The sequence below is a fragment of the Scleropages formosus genome, chromosome 9 (genome assembly GCF_900964775.1).
Source record: "Scleropages formosus chromosome 9, fSclFor1.1, whole genome shotgun sequence".
Classification (NCBI taxonomy): domain Eukaryota; kingdom Metazoa; phylum Chordata; class Actinopteri; order Osteoglossiformes; family Osteoglossidae; genus Scleropages; species Scleropages formosus.
The window spans coordinates 5,976,082-5,999,607 of record NC_041814.1 but is presented as its reverse complement, the minus strand read 5'-3'; the positions used below and the strand labels follow the sequence as shown (position 1 = coordinate 5,999,607).

The following is a 23,526-nucleotide window of genomic DNA, read 5'->3' as shown; positions in this document are numbered from 1 at the left end:
AGCAAAAAAAACACAACAGAAGGCCTATGGTTCTACTGAAATATATTTTCTGATAGAGTATATTTGGGGGGGCGTGGTGGTGCAGTTGGCTTGGCTGGGCCCTGCTCCCTGGCAGGTCTAGGGCTTGAGTCCTGCTTGGGGTACCCTGTGATGGACTGGGGTCCCATCCTGGGTGTGTCCCCAACACCCTGCGTTGCCGCATTAGGCTCCAGTTTGCCGTGACCCTGTCTGGGGCAAGTGGCTTCAGCTAATGTGTATGTGATAGAGTATATTTGGTTAGATCACTGAAATAGATGGTCTTTGCTTGGCTTATTCTTATAACATATGTTGATATTATTTTATTATCCTTCTCGCGTACCATTTTATTTGATCACAGAATGCTTCCATTTGTATCCTACAGATCTATTGACAGTCCTTTTAAAATAGTAAGACTGACAAACAATAATAAAAATAATATACAAATATTCAAAGTACCATGCTACTGTTTGTTATTTAAAGACACACACAGTAACAAACTAAAATACATTTTAAAAATAAGACATTTCTCTTGTATAAAATTAAGAACAGAATCAAATTTTACCAGTCCTTTCCGAATATCCAATACAGTACCTAATAGAGAAACTTTATCTCGAAAGTACCCGTCCTGGGTGTGTCCCCTCCCCCTCCGGTCTTACGCCCTGTGTTACCGGGTTGGCTCCGGTTCAACGTGACCCCGTATGGGACAAGCGGTTCTGAAAATGTGTGTGTGTGTGTGTGTGTGTGATCTCGAAAGTAAATCAAGTAGACCTGTCACTTGCATTGAACTACATTTCCCAGCATGCCCCGTCGCATACTTTTTTTTTTTTTCTTTTTTTTTTTTAAAAAAAAAAAACTCGACCCCCTGCAGAGGGAACCCCGTGGCAGTTGCGTCGTCGTTGCGCAGATTCAGTTTGAACCTGGAGCGGAGTGACCTTCCCGGTGTAGTTGAAGAGAGTTAACACTCCGACAGCAGACCGGTGGTCGCGTCCTATCGGTAGCACCCGCCGCAGAAATGAACAACAATTTAGCCGGAGATGAAATCGGGTAAGATGGATAAATATTATCCTGGCCGGAACAGTTAATCATATACTGAAATCAAATAAATGTACGTTTATTAGAACTAAATAATTGTGTTTTACACATAATAATTCGGGTACGCGTGAACACTGTAGTGTATATATTATGTATTATGCCCCGGCCGATGCTAAGCTAGCAGGCTAACTAACTACGGCTGTTGCTACCGGCCTGTGCAGGACGTCTCCGTTTCCTGGGACGGGGATCCTGGCTGTAGGTGGCGGGGAAGGTGAAACACCCACGGAAATGTCATCGCTTTCCGTGGCTACTTTCTCAAGGTTGCCCAGTTCTCACCTGCAACTTGAATGTTTTTTCCTTGGAGACGGTTGCGGAGAAGTTTGATTAAACTTATTTTGATGATGTCCAGCAGCTGAAGAACTAGCTCTGCCAGTGCCAGCCTGCTGAACACACATAGCGGACGAGACACTCGAGTTGGGTTCTCATGACAGCTGCTCCTGTCGCGACCCTCGCGAACGTGTCCCCCTCCAGGAACACTTTCGTCGCAGCTCGGGAGCGGATACTGGGGGACAATGAATGTCGCTTGTGGTCGCTGTGTCAGCTCCGGGGACGGGTTCGCCCGCGCTGCGCGCTGCTAGCAGCACCAACTCGCCCTACACAGCCGAGCGACTGTTAGCCATTGACAGCTAATGTATTTTATCAACGATTTTTGTCATGTTTTAGTTCAGCTCAGTTTTGTGACGAAAGCAGAAGCGAGGTCATTGGCACCTAACCTTTTGTTAGGAGTCACTGCACTGAGGTCGGAAGGGATGAACCTGCTGTCCTCGCAGGAGCGTCACTCACTGTCATTGTGTCAGGAAGGAGTGAAGGACTTGCCGTCTTAGCTTAGGTCATTAGGAAATAGTCAAGGACCTGATGTCTTCAGGAGTGAAGGACTCACTGTCCTCAGACGATCCAGGGGAAGAAAAAGTGAAAGACCTGCTGTCCTCTCGGATTACAATCCTGTCGGCGCTGAAAACAAGCTGTGCCGATGGTGGTGACTAGTTTGAAGGCGCTTCTTCGTTATCTGCTAGCAGCTAGAATCCACAACACAGACAGATGCGTTTATTATTACACGGGGAGCTTCCAGGTGGAGCGATGCTTGGAGGTGTGTGTGTGAGTCTTGAGTGAGGGAGAGAGCGCGCGCGCCCTTGCTTGCGCGGTGTGTTTGCCGCTCGGCTCGCGCTGGAGACGTGGCAGGAGCGCGGCGGAGAGCACCGGCCGCCGTACAGTACAACACCTCCTTCCTTGTTCACGGTTATTATGGAACAAGTAAACACGGCTTCACATTTTCCGAACGCTTGCGTTTCGTGGCTTTATGTTGCCCAGAGAGCTTTACTTTTTGCCTCACAAAGACGCCGGTGTACGGCGTTCATCTGAATTTTTGTACATGATCATGAGCTACTTTCGAGTTCCTTACTTTCACTTTTGCTGTAGGTGAAAAAAACGAAGAGAAATGTATTCGGCTCTCAGTCCTTCGCGGCTTCGGTCGTCGCAAGGCCGTCTCTAATTGTGCTCATTTGCGAATAATAAAGCCACTGACTGCTTTAAATTCACAACACAATTCCGACAAGTAATGGCAGCAACTAAGCTCTGTTTGAAAAGGTGGTGTGTGTTGACGATGTGTCCGACTGCAAACGGAACTTAAACCAAATCTTAGATTCACCGATAAAAATACAGTGAGTGTCGGGTGAAAGCAGTGTGCGTGGAGTCTAAAAAGCATGTGCGAGCAGGGAATATCTCTTGAAATGTTATTGTGTTAAATATGTGTCAGTGAGTACTCTTTATTTTGGTCCCTGAAGTGGCCAATGGACTTGTAACCTGAAGGCCGTAGGTTCATGCTTCATTTTATTGCATCCTGTATCTTTTGTACCTACCCTGACCTGTGCCAGTAATACCCAGGTGTATACATGGGATACATACGGTAACAGGAAAAAAAAAAAAAAAAACTTTTTACTGTTAAATGGATGGTAGGGGAGTCAGTCATTTAACTGTAGAATTACAGTTGAACAGGTATACACAAGTATTGTGTTTGACCCTTAGCATATGACCGTTATAAATTACTGTAGTTGACATTATAATAAGTTTATATAATACTAAGTTAATAAGTTGACATTGTAATGTTAATATATATGGGGTGGCACAGCGAGTAGCACTGCTGTCTCGCAGCGCCTGGGTGGTGTGAGAGGATGTGGGTTTGATCCCCGCTCAGTCTGTGTGGAGTTTGCGTATTCTCCCCGTGTCACTCTGCATGGGTTTCCTCCAGGTGCTTTAGTTGCCTCCCACAGTCCAAAGACATGCTGTTCAGGTTTACCCATAGTGTGTGTGACAGAGAGTGTGTTCCACTGATGTATGGATGAGTGACCCATTGTATGTAATATATCTAGCAGTGTAAGTCACCTTGGTGGATAAGGTGTGTCGGCTGGTAACACTACATAGAGTTCATTGTAAGTCGCTTTGGAGAAACGTGTCTGCTAAAAAAAATAAACGTAAATGTTTGGCAATATTAGTAAAGTGCATTTTGGTTCTAAATTATAGTATTAACAAATGGTTGTATTTTTCCTGAATCCATAATAAAACTTTTGGCGATACATCTATTTTGCTGTATCAGTGTGTAGATCATAAAACAAGCATTTATTCAAACCATCACTGGTATGCTATTAGATAAGTCTTACTAACTTTAACTTACTTTATCCGAGTGTCTGGTGCCAACCCCATTGATGGTGTATTCTTTCCTGTTAACCAAACCCCAAATCTTTCAAACCCAATACATAACATCACTTCCTTCCAGGAAGTACATGTAGTGAACAGTGCAAGAACACAAAAAGCAGTGCCCAAAAAACACTAAAATATCCTTTATTAAACAGAAAAGATGCAACTTGTCCACATTATGTAGATTTACTGTCTGTGTATGGTTTAATTCTGGCTGATAAGCAGCAAGTAGTTAAGGGAATGGCTGTACATTTTTTTTTAAGGGGCATTAACCTAATACATACAGTTACTGTGTAAATACCCAACATTATACCTTTTTAATAGATATTTTAAATTGTATGAATTAGTTTTTAACTTCAAATTTTATAATTAAATATAATAGTAAATATGATAAATGGATAGAATAGTAAATCATATAATCTTCAGTATGGTGTTCTGAAAGTTTACTGCAGGTGATTTAATGATCATTTTACTTACCGTTACAAAGTGGAAGTCGTTTTAAAATGATGCCTTTCCACTTCTAAATGTATTCAAGTATAATGTGTTACATGCAACCATATATTCTAGAGTAATTCTCAAATAAGTAATACTCTAAACTATAGATTGTCACACTGTGTTTGTAAATCAGCATTTTTCAGTTTTGCAGGAGGTTTAGTGTACAGTCTTGGTACTTTACTGTGTGCTATACAGACTGCATATGTTGTGTTTTTAGGAAGCTCTTTGTGGGTGGCTTGGACTGGAGTACCACACAGGGTAAGTTTAACAAATATTCTCTTGCGTTAATATTCTAGGGAAAAAAAACAAGTACTGTGGGCACCATGTCAACATGTTGATCCTGTGGTGCTCTGCTTTGCTGTCAGTGCATATCCTTTATCACACATTTCAGTTCATAGAATTATTACATGCACAGCTATTGCTCATAGCCTCCAAATACATTTTAATACAAGTGAAACACTAATAATTTAATTATTAAGGTGCTTCTGGGAAGCACCTGATCATGTTTACCATGACTCATGACTACTTTTCTTAGGATTCAAAAATAAGAGAAAATATTAACATGCTTTCTTTTGGATGTAATGCAGCCTTGTTCTTTTCTTTGTCCGTCTTTTGCACTCATTTTGTGAGGCTCAAGAGGCCATTGCTACATCTATAGCTCTCAGGCATCCAGCTCTGTCCATTGAGTAGTAGATGAAAACATGGTTAGGCAACTTTGCCATTGAGCTTTGAAACCACGCTAAGCACTAACTGCATTTTCCATAGTCAAGATCCACAATCATTTTCAAACTTGTCCTTGTGTTGCCTCCTCAGGGCTTTCAGTGACGAGCCAAGCAATTATCATTCTTTCACTTGCTGCAAATTTGTGTGTTTAAACCAGTGTCTCTCTTAATGCCCTTCAGAATGTGTTAAAATGTTGTTTAACTCTGCAGATAAATGATGTTACCTTGGAGGATTTGACTCATTCTGTTTTGATTCCAGAATTTGTTGAATTTATATGATATTATAAACAAAGGGAAGCTACTGCTTACAAGCAATGAAATTAATGAAAAATTGGCATTAATGTTACATTTGTGTAAGACCAGTACTTTCCTTCTCCAGTTAAGTAGTTTTTTTTATTTAATTTTACAATTCCTGTCCAACCTCCATGCAATACCCAATAAATATACAAGGTTTTCATTTTGACATAAGTCTTAAATGACTTGAGGTTGTCTCAGCCAAATATCTGTAAAATGAAATAATCTGCTTTTAGTTGAATAAGCTTACCCCAAACTCCATTCTCTTCTGAATGCTCTCAGATGTTCTTAAGTGCAGTTCTTAACATGTAGTTCTGCATCTTTTAAATGACAACTATTTTAATTGTGTTGCTTTGCTGAGTCTTGTAATGGGGAATTGTATTATAGAACAATGCTGTAATAACATTTGGTTTATTCAGCTACAAGTAACTGGGGCAAAAAATATGTGGGCAGATATATTAGTACTCAAGTCACCACACAACCAGTGGCAGCCTGGCAATCCAAAATCTAAAGTGCTTCTCCGGGGGGGGGGAGAATCAGGTGCAGTTTCTACAATTACCACATACGTGATGGGAACTGGAGTGAAGAGACTTATGGGAGAACCAAAAAGCAGCTTTAACAATGTATGACAAATATAGAATATGTGAGTCATTAACTGGCCCTAGATGGAGTCCTGGAAAAAAATCCAGGAGAGATAATGAGGAACATTTCTTAACAGAATATCTTTATTACAAAACATGACAAAGAAATTTATTATAGCTTAGTCATGGAAAAAGAAACATTGACAAAAGTTTTGCCCTTAATTTTATCATCTAATATTTCCTATGCTTTCCATTAATATTTGTCTTTTTTCTTGCCAGAAACGTTACGGAATTATTTCTCTCAGTATGGGGAAGTAGTTGACTGCGTCATAATGAAAGACAAGACTACCAATCAGTCACGGGGTTTTGGTTTTGTCAAGTTTAAAGACCCCAACTGCGTACGGACAGTGCTGGAGACGAAACCACACAACTTGGATGGCAGAAATGTGAGCGTATCTGTTGGATTCTAATTCCTAATTGGTGGCAGTTTAGTAATAGTCTGTTCCTTCAGTACAAATGGAAAAACCTTTGTCAGTCACCCAAAGTGGTGAGAATTATGTTTTTTTTGGTCTTAACACCAGATTGACCCAAAGCCATGTACTCCACGAGGCATGCAGCCTGAAAAAACGAGATCAAAGGACGGTTGGGTAAGGGCCGTGTTCTGTTTCACTGACCCCTGTTCTGAAGGCACATGTTGGATTGAATAATCAAGCCTGACTTCCTGTCCTCCTGAATTGTAGGGAATTTGGGCGTTTATATATTTAATATGCGCTGTGATGGTGTTAACTATTGAATCCAGAGTCTCAGGCCATTGTCGTCTAAAATGATTTCAGTTGAGGTTTTGGAAATCACTATCAGAACAGTTAACTTTATATTAAATAAAGTGGAGATATAAGTTGGTTGGAAGGGTGTATCTGAGAAAGAAAAATAGTACTATGGTCTGTAGCTACAATTAGTCACACTGAAGTGACATTCCTCTCCCCTGGATTAGAAGAGAACCACTTTACATGCTCCCTTCCTCTCTTTCATTAGGTAGTATAAAGTATATAGATGAATGGATCTGAGAGTCTTTGATGAACTTGCAGTGTGTTGTTGTTTTACAGAAGGGTGGCAAAGGTGACAGCAATAAATCCAAGAAGATCTTTGTAGGTGGAATTCCTCATAACTGTGGTGAACCTGAACTCAGGGACTATTTCAGTAGATTTGGAGTGGTAAGTTTTTAAGATTCTGCATATTGAGACATTCATTATTCCAAAAATACAGTGCAGTCTAAGTATTTGGGCAGTGAGACACTTTTTTTTTTTTTTTTGCTTTGTACTCCAGTACAGTGACTATGAGGTTAAAGTGCAAACTGTCAGCTTTAATTTGAGGGTATTTACATCTATATCAGGTGAAATGTAGGAATTACTGGCCTTTTTATACATAGACGCCCTCCCATTTTAAGGGACCAAAAGTATTTAAACACTTGCTCAGTTTATCTGGCTGTGTCACTGCATCATTGTTTCATGCAGAAGAGAACAAAAAAGGACTAGAAATTATTCTAGATGTCACATTTGCATTTGGAGTCTGTTGCTGCTGTCTCTGAACATGAGACAGTGGCAAAGCCAGTAAAGCATGCCACAATGAGGCTGAAAAATCAGAATAAGCCAATCAGGTAGGTAGTCAGAACATTAGGTGAGTCGAATTCAACTGTTTGATATATTGTTGAGGTGCAACAACACAATGGTTGAGCTTAGCAATATCAAACAATCCGGTAGACCATGGAAAACAGCAATAGTGGGTGACTAAAGAATACTTTTGTCATGAAGGAAAACCCCTTTTTAGCTGTTGAACAGATGAAGAACGCTATCCAGAATATATGCCTAGATGTGTTAAAGATTACTTTAAAGAGAAGAATACACAAGCATAACATCAAAGATTTTAATACTAGATGGAGATGACTGGTAAGCTCTAAGAACAGAAAGGCCTGGTTACACTTTGTCAAAAAATAAATTAAAATGCCTCTAAGAGTTCTTGAACAAAGTCTTGTGGACAGATGAGATGATTAACCTGTACCAGAGCATTGGAAAGAGCAAAATGTGCAGGAAAAAGAAACTGCTCATGATCCAAAGCATACAGCGTCATCTGTGAACCATGGTGACAGTAGTGTCATGACTTCAGCACATATGGCTCCCATCTTTACTGGATAACTTCTCTTTATCAGCAATGTAACTGCCGACACCAGGATGAATTCTGAAGTGTACAGAAGCATCTTATCTACTCAGGTCAAACCAAATGCCTCAAAATTCATTGGACAACACTTCACCTTGCTGTAGAGTAATGACTGAAAACTAAATTGCTAAAGCAAGTGTGGAGTTTTTGAGGGTCAAAAAGTTAAATGTTCTTAACTGACTGTCTTCCCCTGACCTGAATCCCATTGAGTATCACTTACTGAAGACGAGAGAAAACAAAAAGTGCCGGAAACAGGCAGGAACTGAAGGTGGCTGCAGTACAGGCCCAGCAAAGCATCCCCAGGGAAGATACCCAGTTTCTGGTTATGTCTATGGGTTGCACAGTTAAGAAAATCATGAAATACAAAGGATTTATGGCTAAGTACTAAATATTACAATTTCTTGAAAAGATTTATATTAATTGGTTCAATTTTCTTTTAGACCCTAAAAATGGGGGGGGGGGGGGTGTCTGTGCATAAAAATTTCTGTAATCCTTACTTGGTTCATCCAATATAGATGTGAATACCCCCAAGTTAAAGCTAGCAGTCTGTACTTTAACTCATAGTCATTGTTTAATTTCAAGTTCATGTAGCTGGAGTACACAGCCAAATCAACAAAAAGTGTGTCGCTCTCCAAATACTTATCGACTGGACTGTATATTGAGGGATAGGGTGCTTAAGTGTCCTTTTTAAGCTGGGTACAAGTTGGACAGTCTTGGTTTTAGTCTTATTCTTTCCTTCTTGTTTATTATCTGGATTCAGGTTACCGAAGTGGTAATGATCTATGATGCAGAGAAGCAAAGGCCTCGAGGTAAAAGCTGATCTAGTTTTCTTTCCATAACTTCCATCTACAATCTTATGACAAACTATTCTGACCCAAAGAGGAAGACCATATTCAATATCCACCAGTTGTATTTGTATACCTTGTGTCTTCTTGCACTCTGTGGGTATGTGCCATGTCCATAGTGTGTTCATTTGATCAGGCCCTGATACTACTGGCTCTTACGGCTGTGCACTTTTCTTCCATGTGACAAGAATTCACATGGTAAGAAGGGATGTCAGTAGCATTGCATGCATTTTTGTCATTACTGTCTTATCATGGTGCTGTGTGAATTATTTTGTCTCTGGTACATTCACTGGCAGTCTCATAAACATTGCAGCTAATTAATTCAGGAATAGCTGTAAAAACTAAGTATTACATTGTTGGCAAAAGTGTCTTGTAATTTTGTGGGGAGGCTGAAAGCCAAGTTATGGGTATTTAAGGGTTCATAGCCCTGCGTAAAATACTAGGCATTCATATGTGAAATAGCTTCCTTTTGTTAATTTATATAATTTAAAACTTTCACAACCCGTAATTGTAACAAACCTGCCAGCAATACAGAGCAATACTGAACTGTTGTCACATAAATATTGATACTGTATTTTGTAAGATATGAATTTATATTTCATTTGTAACAATTTTTCTTTAAATGCCTTGAGATTACTATGCACATGGATGAAAAGAGCAGCTGGAAGTTTGGCCGGTGGATCATTGCTGCACAATTACATTGTACCAATTGTCCTCTCAAATTGAGAACTTGCTTCTTATTCAGTATTCAATCATCTCTTTGGGGAGAAAAGACAACAGAATAGTTTGCCATTTGAATTTGTCTAATATAAATCAGCTTTAGAATTCACATGATTGATTCCCCCCCCCCCAATAAAATTCATTTTTACTTTTAAGTTATATATTTAAGACATTGTTAGAATATATGCTATAAGTGCTTTCCCTTTTAATTAAGTACTTCTGTAAGTAAGCCCCTTGTCTTTCTTTTTCTGTCCTCTCTCCTTGTGAATTGTTTGAATGTGATTAACGGTGTCTTAAGATTTGTCTTTTCTCCTCTAGGTTATGTGTACCAAGTTATACCACAGAGGTACAGGCCAGCTGTAAATTAGACAGGATGTCTGCTGCTTATGTGGTCTTGTTTGGGGTGTAAACACAGTTCTTTTTTGATGAAACAGGTTTTTTTTGTTGTTCACTTACACCAATTTTACTAGAATGACATGTTTTAAAAGTCACTTTGCATGTATTTAGTTCATGGAGTTAGATTAAAGTTGGACTGCAGATGGAGTGTATTTTAGGAAGATCTGTTTCTAGATCAGGCAGATGGAGAATGCTTGTTTCAATATTAGAAATTTCAGCAATTCCCTTGGTCATGGAGAACATTTAATTTAAATCAGGTTAGGTCCCTAAGTGAAGATGTTCTTGCAACCTACTTCTTCTGCCCTTGTACCAAAATGAAACTGGTTCACTTCAGTTGTTTCTAGCTGCTCTGCATCTGTGTCTTCCACAAGGCATGAAGGTATCCTCGAAGGGCAAGGTTGGGTATGCCATATTGTACTGAAATGTTTTTGTGGTAACTGCTGCGGACACATATGGGGCAGATATGGGGCAATATGGGGCAGATTACATCAGTTCCCTGCAGTTGTGCCTCTGGCTGCATAGATGGAAGCACAGCAGTGCTGTGGGAGCAATTTTGTGTCACATTTGATCTGTCACTTTCTGTTGAATTTCTCTGTTCCATAAATTAGAGTAGTGTAGGCACAGCCTTAGGAATTAATGGATTTTAGGCTTATTTTATTTATTCCATTGATAGTTTTACTTTGTGTAATTCAGCATGAGATTTTGACTTAATGTTCATTGTCTTTTTTTGAAAACTGCAGAAGCTTAGATAACAACCTAGTATGTTGTCATGCTTACTGTAATAATGGTTTATAAACAATTATATTTTGCTTTTACTCAACTTTTCTAGTTTTAAATAGAACTTTGGTTACACCCCTTGAAATTTCATCTTACATTTTTAAGAACACATGACTGCAAATTTGAATTGCAAATTTAAAATGGCCTATATCTTTGTGTCATTGTAAAAAATATATATATTTTTCAATTTAAGCTTATCTTGGCTTGCCCAAAAGAAGAAAGTCATTGGGAAAGCTTGGAGAAAGCTCTAAGCATTGTTTAAAATTTTCTGTTTACTGTTTTTGTTGTTCATTAACAATGGCTGCTGTCAGCATTTCTGTAAAGCAGAGAATACCAAGGGGAAAATCAAGGTGGGGTTCGGATGAGACTGCATAGAATCTCATGCGAATACTTCATTTCCATTTTGAGTACTGTCAGCTGAATATTTAACACAGATATATACACAATTAATTGGCTAATGTGACTATGACTATAACCATGACTAATACATGATATATTCACATAATGTGCACCATGTCTAGTGTAAATTTATTGTAATGTAAATGGGAGCTGTTAATCAGCAAATTGTCACTTGGTTTCCAATGATGTTTCATCTGCCATAATTTATGGTACAAGCTTTGTAATATTGTGGTAAGTTACATTACCTCAACACAAACACGGAAGCACCCGTACTCCCTGTCGGTAGCTAGGCTTCTGAATGTGCAAGATGGAAAGAATGAGTACTGGTGAGGTATAGTGCCAGTGTTGTCCCTCATCCCTGGCCCATCAGATTGTACTGTGCTGCAGGTCTGCAACGTTATCCGAACCCCAGGTGCTTCCCACCTAGTCTTGATGGAACCTCTTGGCCCGCCCCGATACTGTTCTTCATCTTGTGTTGTCACAACGCCCTGCTACCTTGATTTACTCTTGGTCGTTGGCTAGGTTTTGGATTTATTACTTTCGAGGCCGAACAATCAGTGGACCAGGCTGTCAACATGCATTTTCACGACATCATGGGCAAAAAAGTGTGTAGTTGTAGTTTTATTTTACCCTTCAAAACAAACTGAGGCTTGGGCGATGAGGGACGTTGGTGGGGGCTTGCGCCTTTGCACACAGTGCTATTTCCATGGGCAACATGAACTTGCTGCCTCTGTCAACAAGGTGCCAAGCTTTTTTGAAAGGGATACTTACTCACTGCTTGTTCATCATATCAACATATTCAGAAACCTGTTTAAAATTACATTGGTATTTATTGGTTCATTGCTTTTAAAATTTTATGGGGGGAAGAAAAAGTACTTAAATTGTAAAATGGCAAACAAGACTTACTTTGCAAAAGTAACAAAGGGTCTTCCCTCTCTGGTTTCCCCTTTGAAATATTAGATACAACTTCTGTAGTCGCCCAAGGCTTGGCTAAACTGAACCACTCCTTTTGGATGTTTTAAAATATTTACTTTTGAATCTTATTTTAAAATGGTACATATTCTGGGGAACGAGGATTTAAGGGCCGGGAAATAACATCATTGAATCTTACCTCCTAAAGGACTGGTTGCTCTTCTGTTTTTTAATTTAATTTAATTTAATTTAATTTCCTATATTTTTTGCCAGGTCACTTACTGTTTGAGTTCTTCAAAAGATTTGAACAAGTTATACAAAACAGCTAAGCCATTATCTCAATTAAGTGACCTCAGTTGTGTAATCTTCATACTGTGTCAATTAGGTTTTTTCTAAATTTAGAGGGTGGGCTTTCATATTAACTTATTAATTTATTTAACATCTGTTTGGTTGTATTTTTATGTTGTATCTGTACGTAACATAATTTGAAACCGTTCCTTAAAAGTAACTTTCAAGCTTCTGCTCTCTGTTACTCTTTAGTACTTGTAAGATTTTATGAATGGTTCTGCCATCCTGTCCTTGCTAGTATGGTGAAGCATATGATACAATGAATGATTAATGGTTTTCCTTTTGCCTCCTTTCATATGTATGCTCTGAGAGCAACTGGTTAATCTACACAGTATTAATAATCCATTATGCCTAATGTGTCAAATAACTTGTGCACTAGATGTTGCTGCAAATGTAAATCAATGAGGTCACATTGAGCAGGTTCCCTGATGAGATAAAATGTTAAACTCTGAGTACTCATTTTGTTCTGTCGCTCTTCTGAAAGTAAACACACTTTCTCAACTTAGCTTTCTGGAAATTTTGTCATTCACTGCTGAAAAGTATAAAGCAATTTTTACCAATACATCAATAAAGAAATTATTTCTAAAACCCCGTATATATCATAGAGCTATATACCTGAAACCCTTTATGTTCTACCTCCCCTTGCTGTGGTCTTTTTGGCTGTGTCCTGTTTTCCAGAAGGAATCAGGACTCTACCTAAGCCATTGTTCTTGATATGACATTACCTTGAGCTAGGACTTGAGGGGGGAGTTTTTTTTTTTTTTTTTGTTATAAAATTAGAAACTAGAGCACATCAATCTGTATCCCTGCTTTGGTGTTGGGGGCTTTTAAGTCCTGGAATCCATCATTTCATTCCCATGATGCCTTAGGGAGAGGGCCCAGGTAGCTGGGCTGTGGGCTTTGGGCCACGTGCTGAAGCAGTGCATCGCTAAGTAGGTCAACAGAGGGAAGAGGAGAGGCAAAGAGTGTCACCGTGTTTTACCTACTTTAAGGCAAAAAATAACATTGAGTAGTTTTCCTCATGCTGAAGGTGACCCCAATAACTCAACCCCTTTAGAGCCAAATCTATTTCTGTCTGATTTCCCCCTCTCCTGTCCTGGTTAGCTTTTGGTGCTTCCAATGCACAGAACTTTAGTTGATGGTTTGCAAAGAAAAAATTGAAACATGAGAGTAGCTGGAGGGGTCCCATAAGGGTCACAATGTATATAATAATTACCCTGAGCTAGATTCAAATGCATGTACTTCGAACATGGGGAGGAATTCATGTTGAATCCCTTTCAGACATAATTCCTTAATTTTATTTGAGCTAAGAATGGAGTCTGGAGTTGCAGGAGTACCTTTTTATAATTTATTTGACACAGTATGAAGATGCATATTTGACTTAAAATGTTGTCCATTTGTATTCTTTGCATGTTTACTTTTCTGTTCTGATAGATTGCTCCGTAAGTGTAAGATTTTCTTACTACATCCATTTTCTGCTAAAATTAAGTTCAGTGAAAAAAAGATTCTTTAAGCATTAGCCTGGGAAAGGTAAGTCTTGATCTTTCATTAGATGTTTTTTTTTTTTTTTTTTATTATTTTTTATTTTTTTTATTTTCCCAAAATTAATGGGCCAAGGATGAAATGGCAGAAGGAATTGAGACTTCTGTGTTTCTCAGGTAGATGTTTTTGGATATACAGTATTCTAAATAATTCACATTTAAAACTTTTTAAAATGGTGTATATTGTATTCATGTATTTCCTGTTGTCTTTTTAAGAATATAGATATGTAGTATATATATTTTGTGTAACATTTGAAATTACACAGTACAAAAATGTACCTGAGAAACATCAAAAAAAAAAGTATACTCTTATTGCTATACTTTATAGAAACTATATATAGGCCCAAATATGTCTTAATACTAGAATTTTGTTTATTTCCTTAAATTGCTGAAGCATCTATGATTATGATTGTTTTTGGACATGATGTGCTAGGGAATTGTTGTCTGCTATTAAAGACTTGTCTCGCCAATTGCTCCTTCCTTGTCCTGTCCCCAGGTAGAGGTGAAGAAGGCCGAGCCCCGGGACAGCAAAGCCCCAGGCCCTGGGCAGCCTGCAGCCGGCCAGTGGGGCCCCAGGGGCATCTTGACCACAGCTAACGGCTGGTCCGCACAGCCAGCTCAGGGTTGGCAACAGAGCTATGGGCCTCAAGGTGAGTGAGGGCATGCACCACGGTCTGCTTTCACTTCAGTTCAACTGCTTCTTCGGCTTTGATTGATGATTGCATGGTTCAGAAATACACAAGAAACCTACACCCTCTCTCTTTCCTTTACTAATGACACATATTCATGTCACATCTGTACACATCCATACTGTAAAATGATTTTTAAATTTTCATTTTTGTGTGCCTGAACTTTCTAAAAATACAGAAATGCTATACAATATACGTTTTTTGGGAAATGGGTAAGTGACGTTTTGAAAGGTGTTCAATCATTATAATTCTGTATTTTCTTTGAAGGAGTTTGGGTATCCACGGGCCAGCCAATAGGTATGTTTTAAAATTCAAGATCTCCAGATTTTTGAATAACATTTATGTAATCTTCTTACCCTTAAAAAAATGTAGACAAAAAATATCAGCTGTAACACTATACAAACTATATGTTTATGCTGTTGGTGTAATGTACGTTTGTATTTTCTGAGATGTACATTGCTTTGGAGAAAAGCCTCTGCTAAATTAATAAATGTAAATGTAGTTCACCATAGAAACAGAAAGCATTAATTACCATAGAAACAAAGAATGAAAACACAGATTTGTGCTGTAACACTTTTTTCTGCTTTTCATATCACAGAAGAGATGTCTTACTGCTGTTTCTTACTGACCAAAGTGGTTCAGAATTGAAAACACTTGTCATGCATGTTTTTTTTTTACACTTATGTACTGCTTAACAGCTGAACAAAAAACATTTAAGTGCTGCTCACAAAAAAGGCCTGGAAAGCATATATATTAAAAATTTACTTTCACGTTGTCAGTTTCTGTTTTCTACATTAAGGTAATTTTTAAATTAGATTAAGTTTTAAGGCTGGTGTTTTGTGATATAAACAGTCTCCTGGCGGCGAAGATTTATAAATATTTTTTCTTCTCAAATTGGCTTGAGAAAGAGGTCTCAGTGCTGTATTTGATTGTTTGTTAGGTGGTTACGGGCCCCCGCTCCCCACAGGCAGAGGGGCCCCTGCACAGCCCCCCTCGCCTTTTAATGCTTTCCTTGTCACAGCTACACCTGCGGGTGGCTTTGGGGCACCTCAGGGATACCCTCAACAGGGGTACGGCACCCCACCTCAGTTTGGTGAGTCAAAGAACTTACTAGCACACAGTATTCAGTGCAAAGTACTCTTTCACAGAATTGTACTTTGTTGGGATCGGGAAAAATAGTTGGTTTGCAAGCTTTTTTTTATAAATCCAACATAATGAATGAAACAAAAAGTAATAAAACAACTTTATTTTGCTGCAGTGAAGTACAAAGTAAAGCAAACTAATGTTTTGAACAATGAATGTGTCTCCTGGCAGACATGCAACTTAAAGTGGAGTTCATTTTAATCTTTAAGCAGTTTGTTAGCACATAATTCTATTTGACACAAAATATTTTTAAAACTGGCCTTTCATAACTTACAAACATTTTGAGATTATTGTTTTAAGTTTTTTGTTGCTATAAATTTTTTTCAGGGAGAGAGAAGACTAATAATAAGATTTGACTAACTTTTCTTTTTTGTGGCTTTGCTGAAGGGTACAGTTTTAGTACTCCTCAAGGTGACCAGTTTGCCCCACAAGGAGTGCCTCCCCCTCCAACCACCCCTGTGGCAGGACCTCTTGGGTTTGCCCCTGCCACCACCCCTACTCAGGACTTGAGCAAAGCTCCCACAGCACAGCCTGACTTCCCCTACAGTCAGTATGGTAGGTAGGATCCACAATGTTGTTCTCAGCTCCACAGCCCTGTATATTATGCCATATTACATCTGAATTGTGCAAAGTTGCTTTAATTACCTCAGTACAATGTATGATAATAACCCTACATAAGCTGAAGACTTCATCAGTACTCAGCCTTATATTGTTCATATTATAAACCTTTAATTGGATGACATTACATGCAACATTTTTCAGTAAAATGTGTACATCTCAGCTGGAGCAATTACTCCTTATCCAATATTAGTCACTTTTTCAGCATTTTTCAGGTTCTCCTTGGAGTAACTGTGGACAGGTAAATAATGGTAGGTTGTAATTAGATCATCCTTGGCAATGTGGTTTTGGAGAGGATTTACCCTTTGGTACAAATAATATAAAATTCATTGGCATTTATTCACTTTTCTCCAAAGCAACTCACAATATTAAGCTGCTAACAATTTACCCATTTGTACCACTGGATAATTTTTTTTACTGAAGCAACTTGAGGTACTACAGCAGGAGGTGGGATTCTAAATCTGCCACCCCCCAAAGTCAGCAGTTCTAAACACTGTGCTACTACGCCATCTCTTGCCCCTATTGTACGCAGAATTATATGGAAAGATTAAGAAAATTTCTCATTTAATGCTAAGCATACTGCAGTGTGCCATAGTCATTTCAGATTTTTTATGGTAAATAAGTAAGAATTAAATAAAAAGTCTACTGCCAAAGAGTAGTTATTAACCGAATAGAATGACGAGTAAACAGTGGGGGAGAATAAAGCAGTAATGATAAAATATTCTAGAACTGGAAACTTATTACTTAATCCTTTAGTTTATCAACTGAATAAATTTTCTTAAACTACATTTTAAGGAGAAATGGATGTTTCATTCGTGTTAACTTTTTTTTAAAATTTGCTTTTCATTATTTGTGCATTTATAATAGAATTAAATATGTATGCAAGGAGTAGAGAGCAATTTGTATAGCTTGAAAAGCTATTTGACAGGTCAGTAAAATGACAGAACAGTAGAAAATTAGAATGGGGAAATTAAACTTTCTCACAGCAACTGAAAAACACTAACTCACCACTGGTACATGTATGGTTGCCATTCTTTACCCTGCCTTGTATCTCACCTAAATGAACAGCTGAACCCACATCTTGTTTAGTGTGCCATGCATTTGCTTTGCTTTCATCCTGCTCTTCATGACTAGGCTTGGCTGCCTGATTACAAATGTGTAAGTGAAGTGCTGACTTTAGACAGAGAAGGACAGAAGCAACCCACTCATTTTGCTCCTACTTTTAGAGTACTAATTGCTAATCAGCGGTATGGCTAAGTCTGCATACAGTGAGAAAAATGAAAGTGAACAGAACCAAGGGTATACAGTGACCGGAGCGGGGCACTGACCTGCCTTTTGAATAGGACCCTTTCCCATAGATCCAATGTTTAAAAGTAGACTCTCTCTGGGTTTAGTCAACCTGGTCTCCTCGTTTCCCTATTAGGCTTGGGTAACTATCCTCAGGACCCCTCTGCCTACGGACCAACGCGTCCTTCTCACAGTTATGGTCAGGATGAGCAGGGATATAGTGGAGGTAGGTGTGAGTATTGCCTTTTACAACCACAAAAGTAGATAACTCAACCTGATGGTTTCATAAGGCCACAATGTTGTTTCCCTTTTTGTTTCTTCAAGTCTCTGTTTTTCTGTATGTATGTGTATGTGTATAATGTGCCTTTAATTATGTAGAGTATAATATATTTATATACATACACATACAGCTTTCTGTCTAATTAAAAAGCTTAGGCTTATTCTGTTGAATTAATTTTCAAGTTTTAAGATAATTCTGGTCTCTCACAAGGTATCAAGAGGTGCTACAAGTGTTTAGATTGGATTTCTGTCAGATATTGGTTTTATTTGCCGCCTTTTTTTTGGTGCAAGCAATCTTTCATGCCTGGTGAGAATGTTTTTAATAAAAGCTAATATAACAAAGGTTATGTTTCTCTGGTAATAGCTGCAGCTCATTATACAGAGAATATCAGCTTCAGACCTGTCTGCGTCTTCTCTCTGCATTGCTTTGCTTGTAAAAGGATGATCTAATTGTCATGAATGTTCCCATGTCTCAACCTAGTGTTATTTTGCTCATGGATTTTCTTATTTCATTTTCGTTTTTCCACTAATCATTCAGTGTATATCATCATATCCATAGGCATGTGTTCTCCCAAATATCTTCATTCCAACTCAAGGAGTGGCAATCTCTGTACTCTTGTTACTCAGACAACCTGAAATAAATCTGCTGATGTCTTAGTACATAAATTTTAGTGTAAACTGCTTGTAAAACTGTTTGTTGCCTTTTTGAACTATGCAGGTTTTGGTGCTAAATCACAAAATTTTTTGACTGATTAAAAATTGCAGAAGAATTCCACTCAACATTGTTGTTGCATTTTTCATTGATATACTGAGGCTGTGGAAAATTAGAATGTTTAACTCAGTGATTCAAATCTTTCTAATGAAATGGTAAGCATGACTGATACTGCACAGTGTTTTAGAAACATTTCAGTTACAGGCAGTACCCGGGTTACGAATGTCAGACTTGCGTACAACCTGTAGTTACGAACCACCCCCTTTACTGACTGGAAGTTCATTTTTTGTCACCCTTAAGTAACAATCAAAAAAACTTCATAATTAAGCCTATTATATTCAAAATTTGAGTTACATGCAATGGTTTGTAATAACAAACGGGCGCTACTTTGCGACCAGCATCAAAACATTGCACGTCTACAGCTGTTTGTTGGCTCGTGAGCCCGAGGTAGGACAGACTTTTTTTTTCAGTCAGACAGCGTTGCTGTTAACAGTGACTCGTGTGTTACTGTATTTGGCTTTAATTTTTTTTTGTTTTTACCCTCCTAACCATGATACCAAAGTGTAAATGTGATGCAAGTGATGGTGATGCATCCAAGAAAAGGAAAACAATCATGATTGAAACTAAAGTGGAAATAATAAAGCGACTGGAAAAAGGTGATGCGCCAACGAACATTGGAGAAGTGAACATTAAAGTTTCTTTAATGTTTTGCACGCACACTCTCTCGCTCGCTATTTTAAATAGTATAGTTGTCATGACCCCGCCTGCACCTCATCCAGCAGCTTCAGTTGGAGCACTCGGCTATAAAAGACTCTTCTCAACCTCCTCCGGAATCTCACTTGACGCAACCGTCCCCATTGTGTTCTCAAACCTACCTCGCTTTGCTCTTCCAAGTCCTGTCCCTCATCGTTCCCCAGTCCCGTTCCAGATCTCTTTGATAACGACCGCCCGCCTTGTTCCTCGACCACGATTTCGGATCCTCGCCTCTGTTCGGTTCGCTGATCGACCAACCATTCGCCCGTCTCCAACTACGAGAACACATCTAGTCCTTTGATACTGAATAAACGATCCTGCACTTGGGTCCAGCATCCTCTCTGTACTCTCTTCATCATAACAGTAGTAACATTTGTCTTTCTCTATTATACTGTAGTTATTTATTATTGTCATTACCATTACATCATAACATTGTATTATTATTATTATTACTGTATTGCTATATTAAAGATGTTTTAGTGTATCCGGAAGTGTTTCTTTAATGTTTCTTTATGCATAGAAAGGTATACAATATACTGAGACAAACGTTTGACAAACTGACATTAGATACCCACCATACCTAACTGCTTCGACTTATGTCAGAATCCGACTTAAAGCCAGACTGAGAACACGGAACTCATTCGTAATCCAGGGACTGCCTGTATATCATTGTTTATTTTGATTGTCTTTATACAAGCTTATAAATTAAGCTAGTGTTGAATATTGAAAATTTTTTCTTCCAAATATATAATTGTAAGGCAGGTGTATTGTAAAGAAGTATACAGTTGACCCTTGAACTACATGGGTTTGAACTGCCAGGTCCACTTAATATGTGGATTTTTTTCAATAAATGTATTGGAAAATTTCTTGGAGATTTGCGACAATTTGAAAAAACTCGCAGACGAACTGCATAGCCCAGAAATATCGGGGGAAAAATTAAGAAAAAGTTAGGTATGTTATGAATGCATAAAATATATGTTGATACTACTCTGTCGTTTACTACCATAAAATATACACGTAATACGAATAACATCTATGGTCTCCGGAAAAGCAAAATTTCGTTCCACTGTATACAAGCTATATAGAGGAATGACAATAAAAACAACTTGAACTTGATCTGCAGTGTTTTGCCTTATATAAGACAATACTGATGTATGTACTGACAGACAAACGACGTAAACTTATGGTATCGATAACTACAGCACAGTACTGTAAATGTAATTTCTCTTCCTTAGGATTTTAACATTTTCTTTTTTCTAGCTTACTTTATTGTAAGAATACAGTATATAATACATTAAACATACAAAATATTTGCTAATCGACTATGTTATCGGTAAGGCTTCCAGTGAACAGCAGGCTATTAGTAAAGTTTTTGGGGAGTCAAAAGTTATACACGGCTTTTCGACTGCACGGGGGGGTCGGTGCCCCTAACCACCGCATTGTTCAAGGGTCAACTGTATTTTGTGAATACATGGCATCTAGCAAATATCAGTTTTCAATAAAAATCAGTAAAATGAATGAACACTCATACCTGTTTTGCCTTGATACAACAATGAAAATTTGCTGATATTAACCTTTATTGCTTACTCACTTTTGCCACAGGCTACGGTCAAGAGCTAACCGGCTTTGGACAGAGTTTTACTGACCCCAGCCAGCCTGCGCCCTCCTATGGGGCTCCTTCAGCACAGCCCTCAGCAGGACCCCCATCCACAGCCAGCAGCTTCGGCCGTGGACAGAATCACAATGTTCAGGGCTTCCATCCTTATCGGCGCTGAGAGTGACATGGCACAACACAAAAGTACAAATGTCAGGGAAATAGGTGAATAAGTATATTCTGTTCACAAAAAACAAAACTGGATTTTAGGTGGGGTGTTTTTGTCTAAACACTCATGCTTACAAAAACACTTATGACCAGGGATTCCTTTTTTGGATTCAATCTCATATGCTTGATATAAGAGTTTTATTGAACCTTGAAAATGAAATTAAATGATCATTTTTGTGGTCTTTTCCAAATGTATATGGAGTACTAAAAACTATTTCACAATACAATTTGACTGTCCAGTCGAACAGCAGAAAAAATATTTGCCAGATAAAATTATGACAACAGGGTATTGAGTCATTTTTCAGCTTTAATTCTAAGAAAAAGTAATTTAAGATTTTTGATTTTCATTTGTGAATTTACTTTCTGAGCCTTTAAAACATTTATTTTAAGACCTATTAAAAGAAAATATATATTATAAACAAACTGCAATTTTTTAAGAGAATTTTGTACTATGAAATGTATGCTTTGCTTGTTTTTTTAATTTATTTAAAGATGTAGACTTCCCTCAGGTGGCTGTTGAAGTGCATTTGGCACTTGTAACATAAGGATACAAAAAGGAAACCCATTTTAAAATAAAAAATGTTTTAAAATATCCATGTCTTTATCTCATATTCTTTCATCTTTACTGCTCAACCTATTTATTCAAGCATATTAACTGTTTAAAATATTTTATTCTGATTACTATTTTGTTGGTTTTCTTTTATAAAGTACAAAATAGAAACAAAATCAAACCGATATGTAGAAATTAATAGTGGAATAAAGTAGCATATGTCATCATCCAAAAAAATATACCATAGTAGAACTAAGAAATCCAATTATACTGTTCTGTACATTCAGTCCTAAGAGTAAAACCAACCATAAAAGATGTGTTCTGCTAACTGAAATTCTCTAAAAAATACCTCTTTTCTCAGTTATATTTATAGTACTGGAAAAGCTAGTAATGTAGTGGTAGAGCAGCCTTTGGACCAATAGGTCACAAGTTTGATTCCCACCTCCAGTTATAGTACCCTTGAGCAAGGTACTTACTCTAAATTGATTTGGTAAAATTACCCAGGTGTATGAATGGGTATATAATTTCAAGTAACTCTGAGAAAAGCATCAGGTAAATGAATAAATGTAAATTGCAAGACCATTATGTTCCTACAGTCAAGAGTCATAGGAAGAATAGTATTATCAGTTTATACTCTTAGTAAGAACATTTACATTTATGCATTTAGCATATGCTTTTCTCCAAAGCAACATACATCTCATAGAAAATACAATGTGTGCATTACATTAGGAGAAAGAGACTTAGATGCAGATGTGATTTTAAAGTATAATTTCTTTCTACCATATGAACCAATGTGCATCACACAAGTAGCTGCATAAAACTTTATCCAAATCTTGACATTTCCTAATCACATTCCTAATAATAATACATTTTTATAAACATTTAGATTACATTACGCGAGTAGCTGCGTGAAGGTTTTTCTTAGGTTTATCATTTTACTTTTAGCTGTGGAAGAGGTGAGCTTTAAGACCCTTTTTAAATGTGGACAGATTCATCAGTTCTGAGTTAGAGGCGGAAGTTGTTCCATCACACTGGAGCCAGAACTAAGAACCTTTGTGCTTTTACTTTTGGACTTTCTGTGCGTGGGACCCCACCAAGTGGGCAGAGGTCGAGGAGCATAGCAGTCTGGCTAAGGTTTAGCAGATGATCAGGTCTTGCAGACATCTGGAAGCAGTTCTGTTTATGGTTTTGTAGGTCATAACCAGAGTCTTGAATTTGCTCCGGGTGGTTAAAGTAAGCTAAAGCAGAGAGACGAGGAGGGCAGATATGTGGGAACACTTTGGCAAGTCAAACACAACTTGTGCAGCAGTGTTCTGTATCAGCTGTAGAGGTTTGATGGCAGTAGCAGGAAGGCCAGACAAGAGAGAGTTGCAATAGTCTAGGTGGGATATCACCATGGTCTGGACAATTAATTGTGCAACGTCTGTTGTTAGATAGGTATGGATCCTACAGATGTTATGTAGGATGTGTCTACAGGTCCAAGATATGGCTTTGATGTGCTGAGAGAAAAACAGACTTGAGTCAATCATCACTCCTTCACTCTTAGCTGAGGAGGTAGGCAAAATGAGTGAGTTGTCCAGTTTGACAGAGAGATCACGACAGGAAGACAGGCCAGCTGCGAAGTGAAGGAT

At 38.2% G+C, this 23,526-nt stretch overlaps 1 protein-coding gene across 2 annotated transcripts; it reads left to right on the top strand.

Moving 5' to 3' along the window:
• The first annotated feature begins 887 nt into the window (after window positions 1-887).
• On the top strand, window positions 888-21,707 carry dazap1 (DAZ associated protein 1). Of its 2 annotated transcripts, XM_018745911.1 has the most exons (13): window positions 888-1,062; window positions 4,514-4,554; window positions 6,173-6,339; window positions 6,475-6,540; window positions 6,997-7,104; window positions 8,865-8,913; window positions 11,764-11,846; window positions 14,539-14,692; window positions 14,999-15,028; window positions 15,672-15,824; window positions 16,262-16,429; window positions 17,916-18,005; window positions 21,126-21,707. In XM_018745911.1, exons 1-13 carry the CDS (start codon window positions 1,031-1,033, stop codon window positions 21,296-21,298), a joined length of 1,314 nt encoding a protein of 437 aa, XP_018601427.1. In that variant the 5' UTR covers window positions 888-1,030; the 3' UTR covers window positions 21,299-21,707. The 2 variants fall into 2 exon arrangements, with proteins under 2 accessions (XP_018601427.1, XP_018601428.1); XM_018745912.1 differs by lacking the exon at window positions 17,916-18,005.
• The last annotated feature ends 1,819 nt before the right edge of the window (window positions 21,708-23,526 follow it).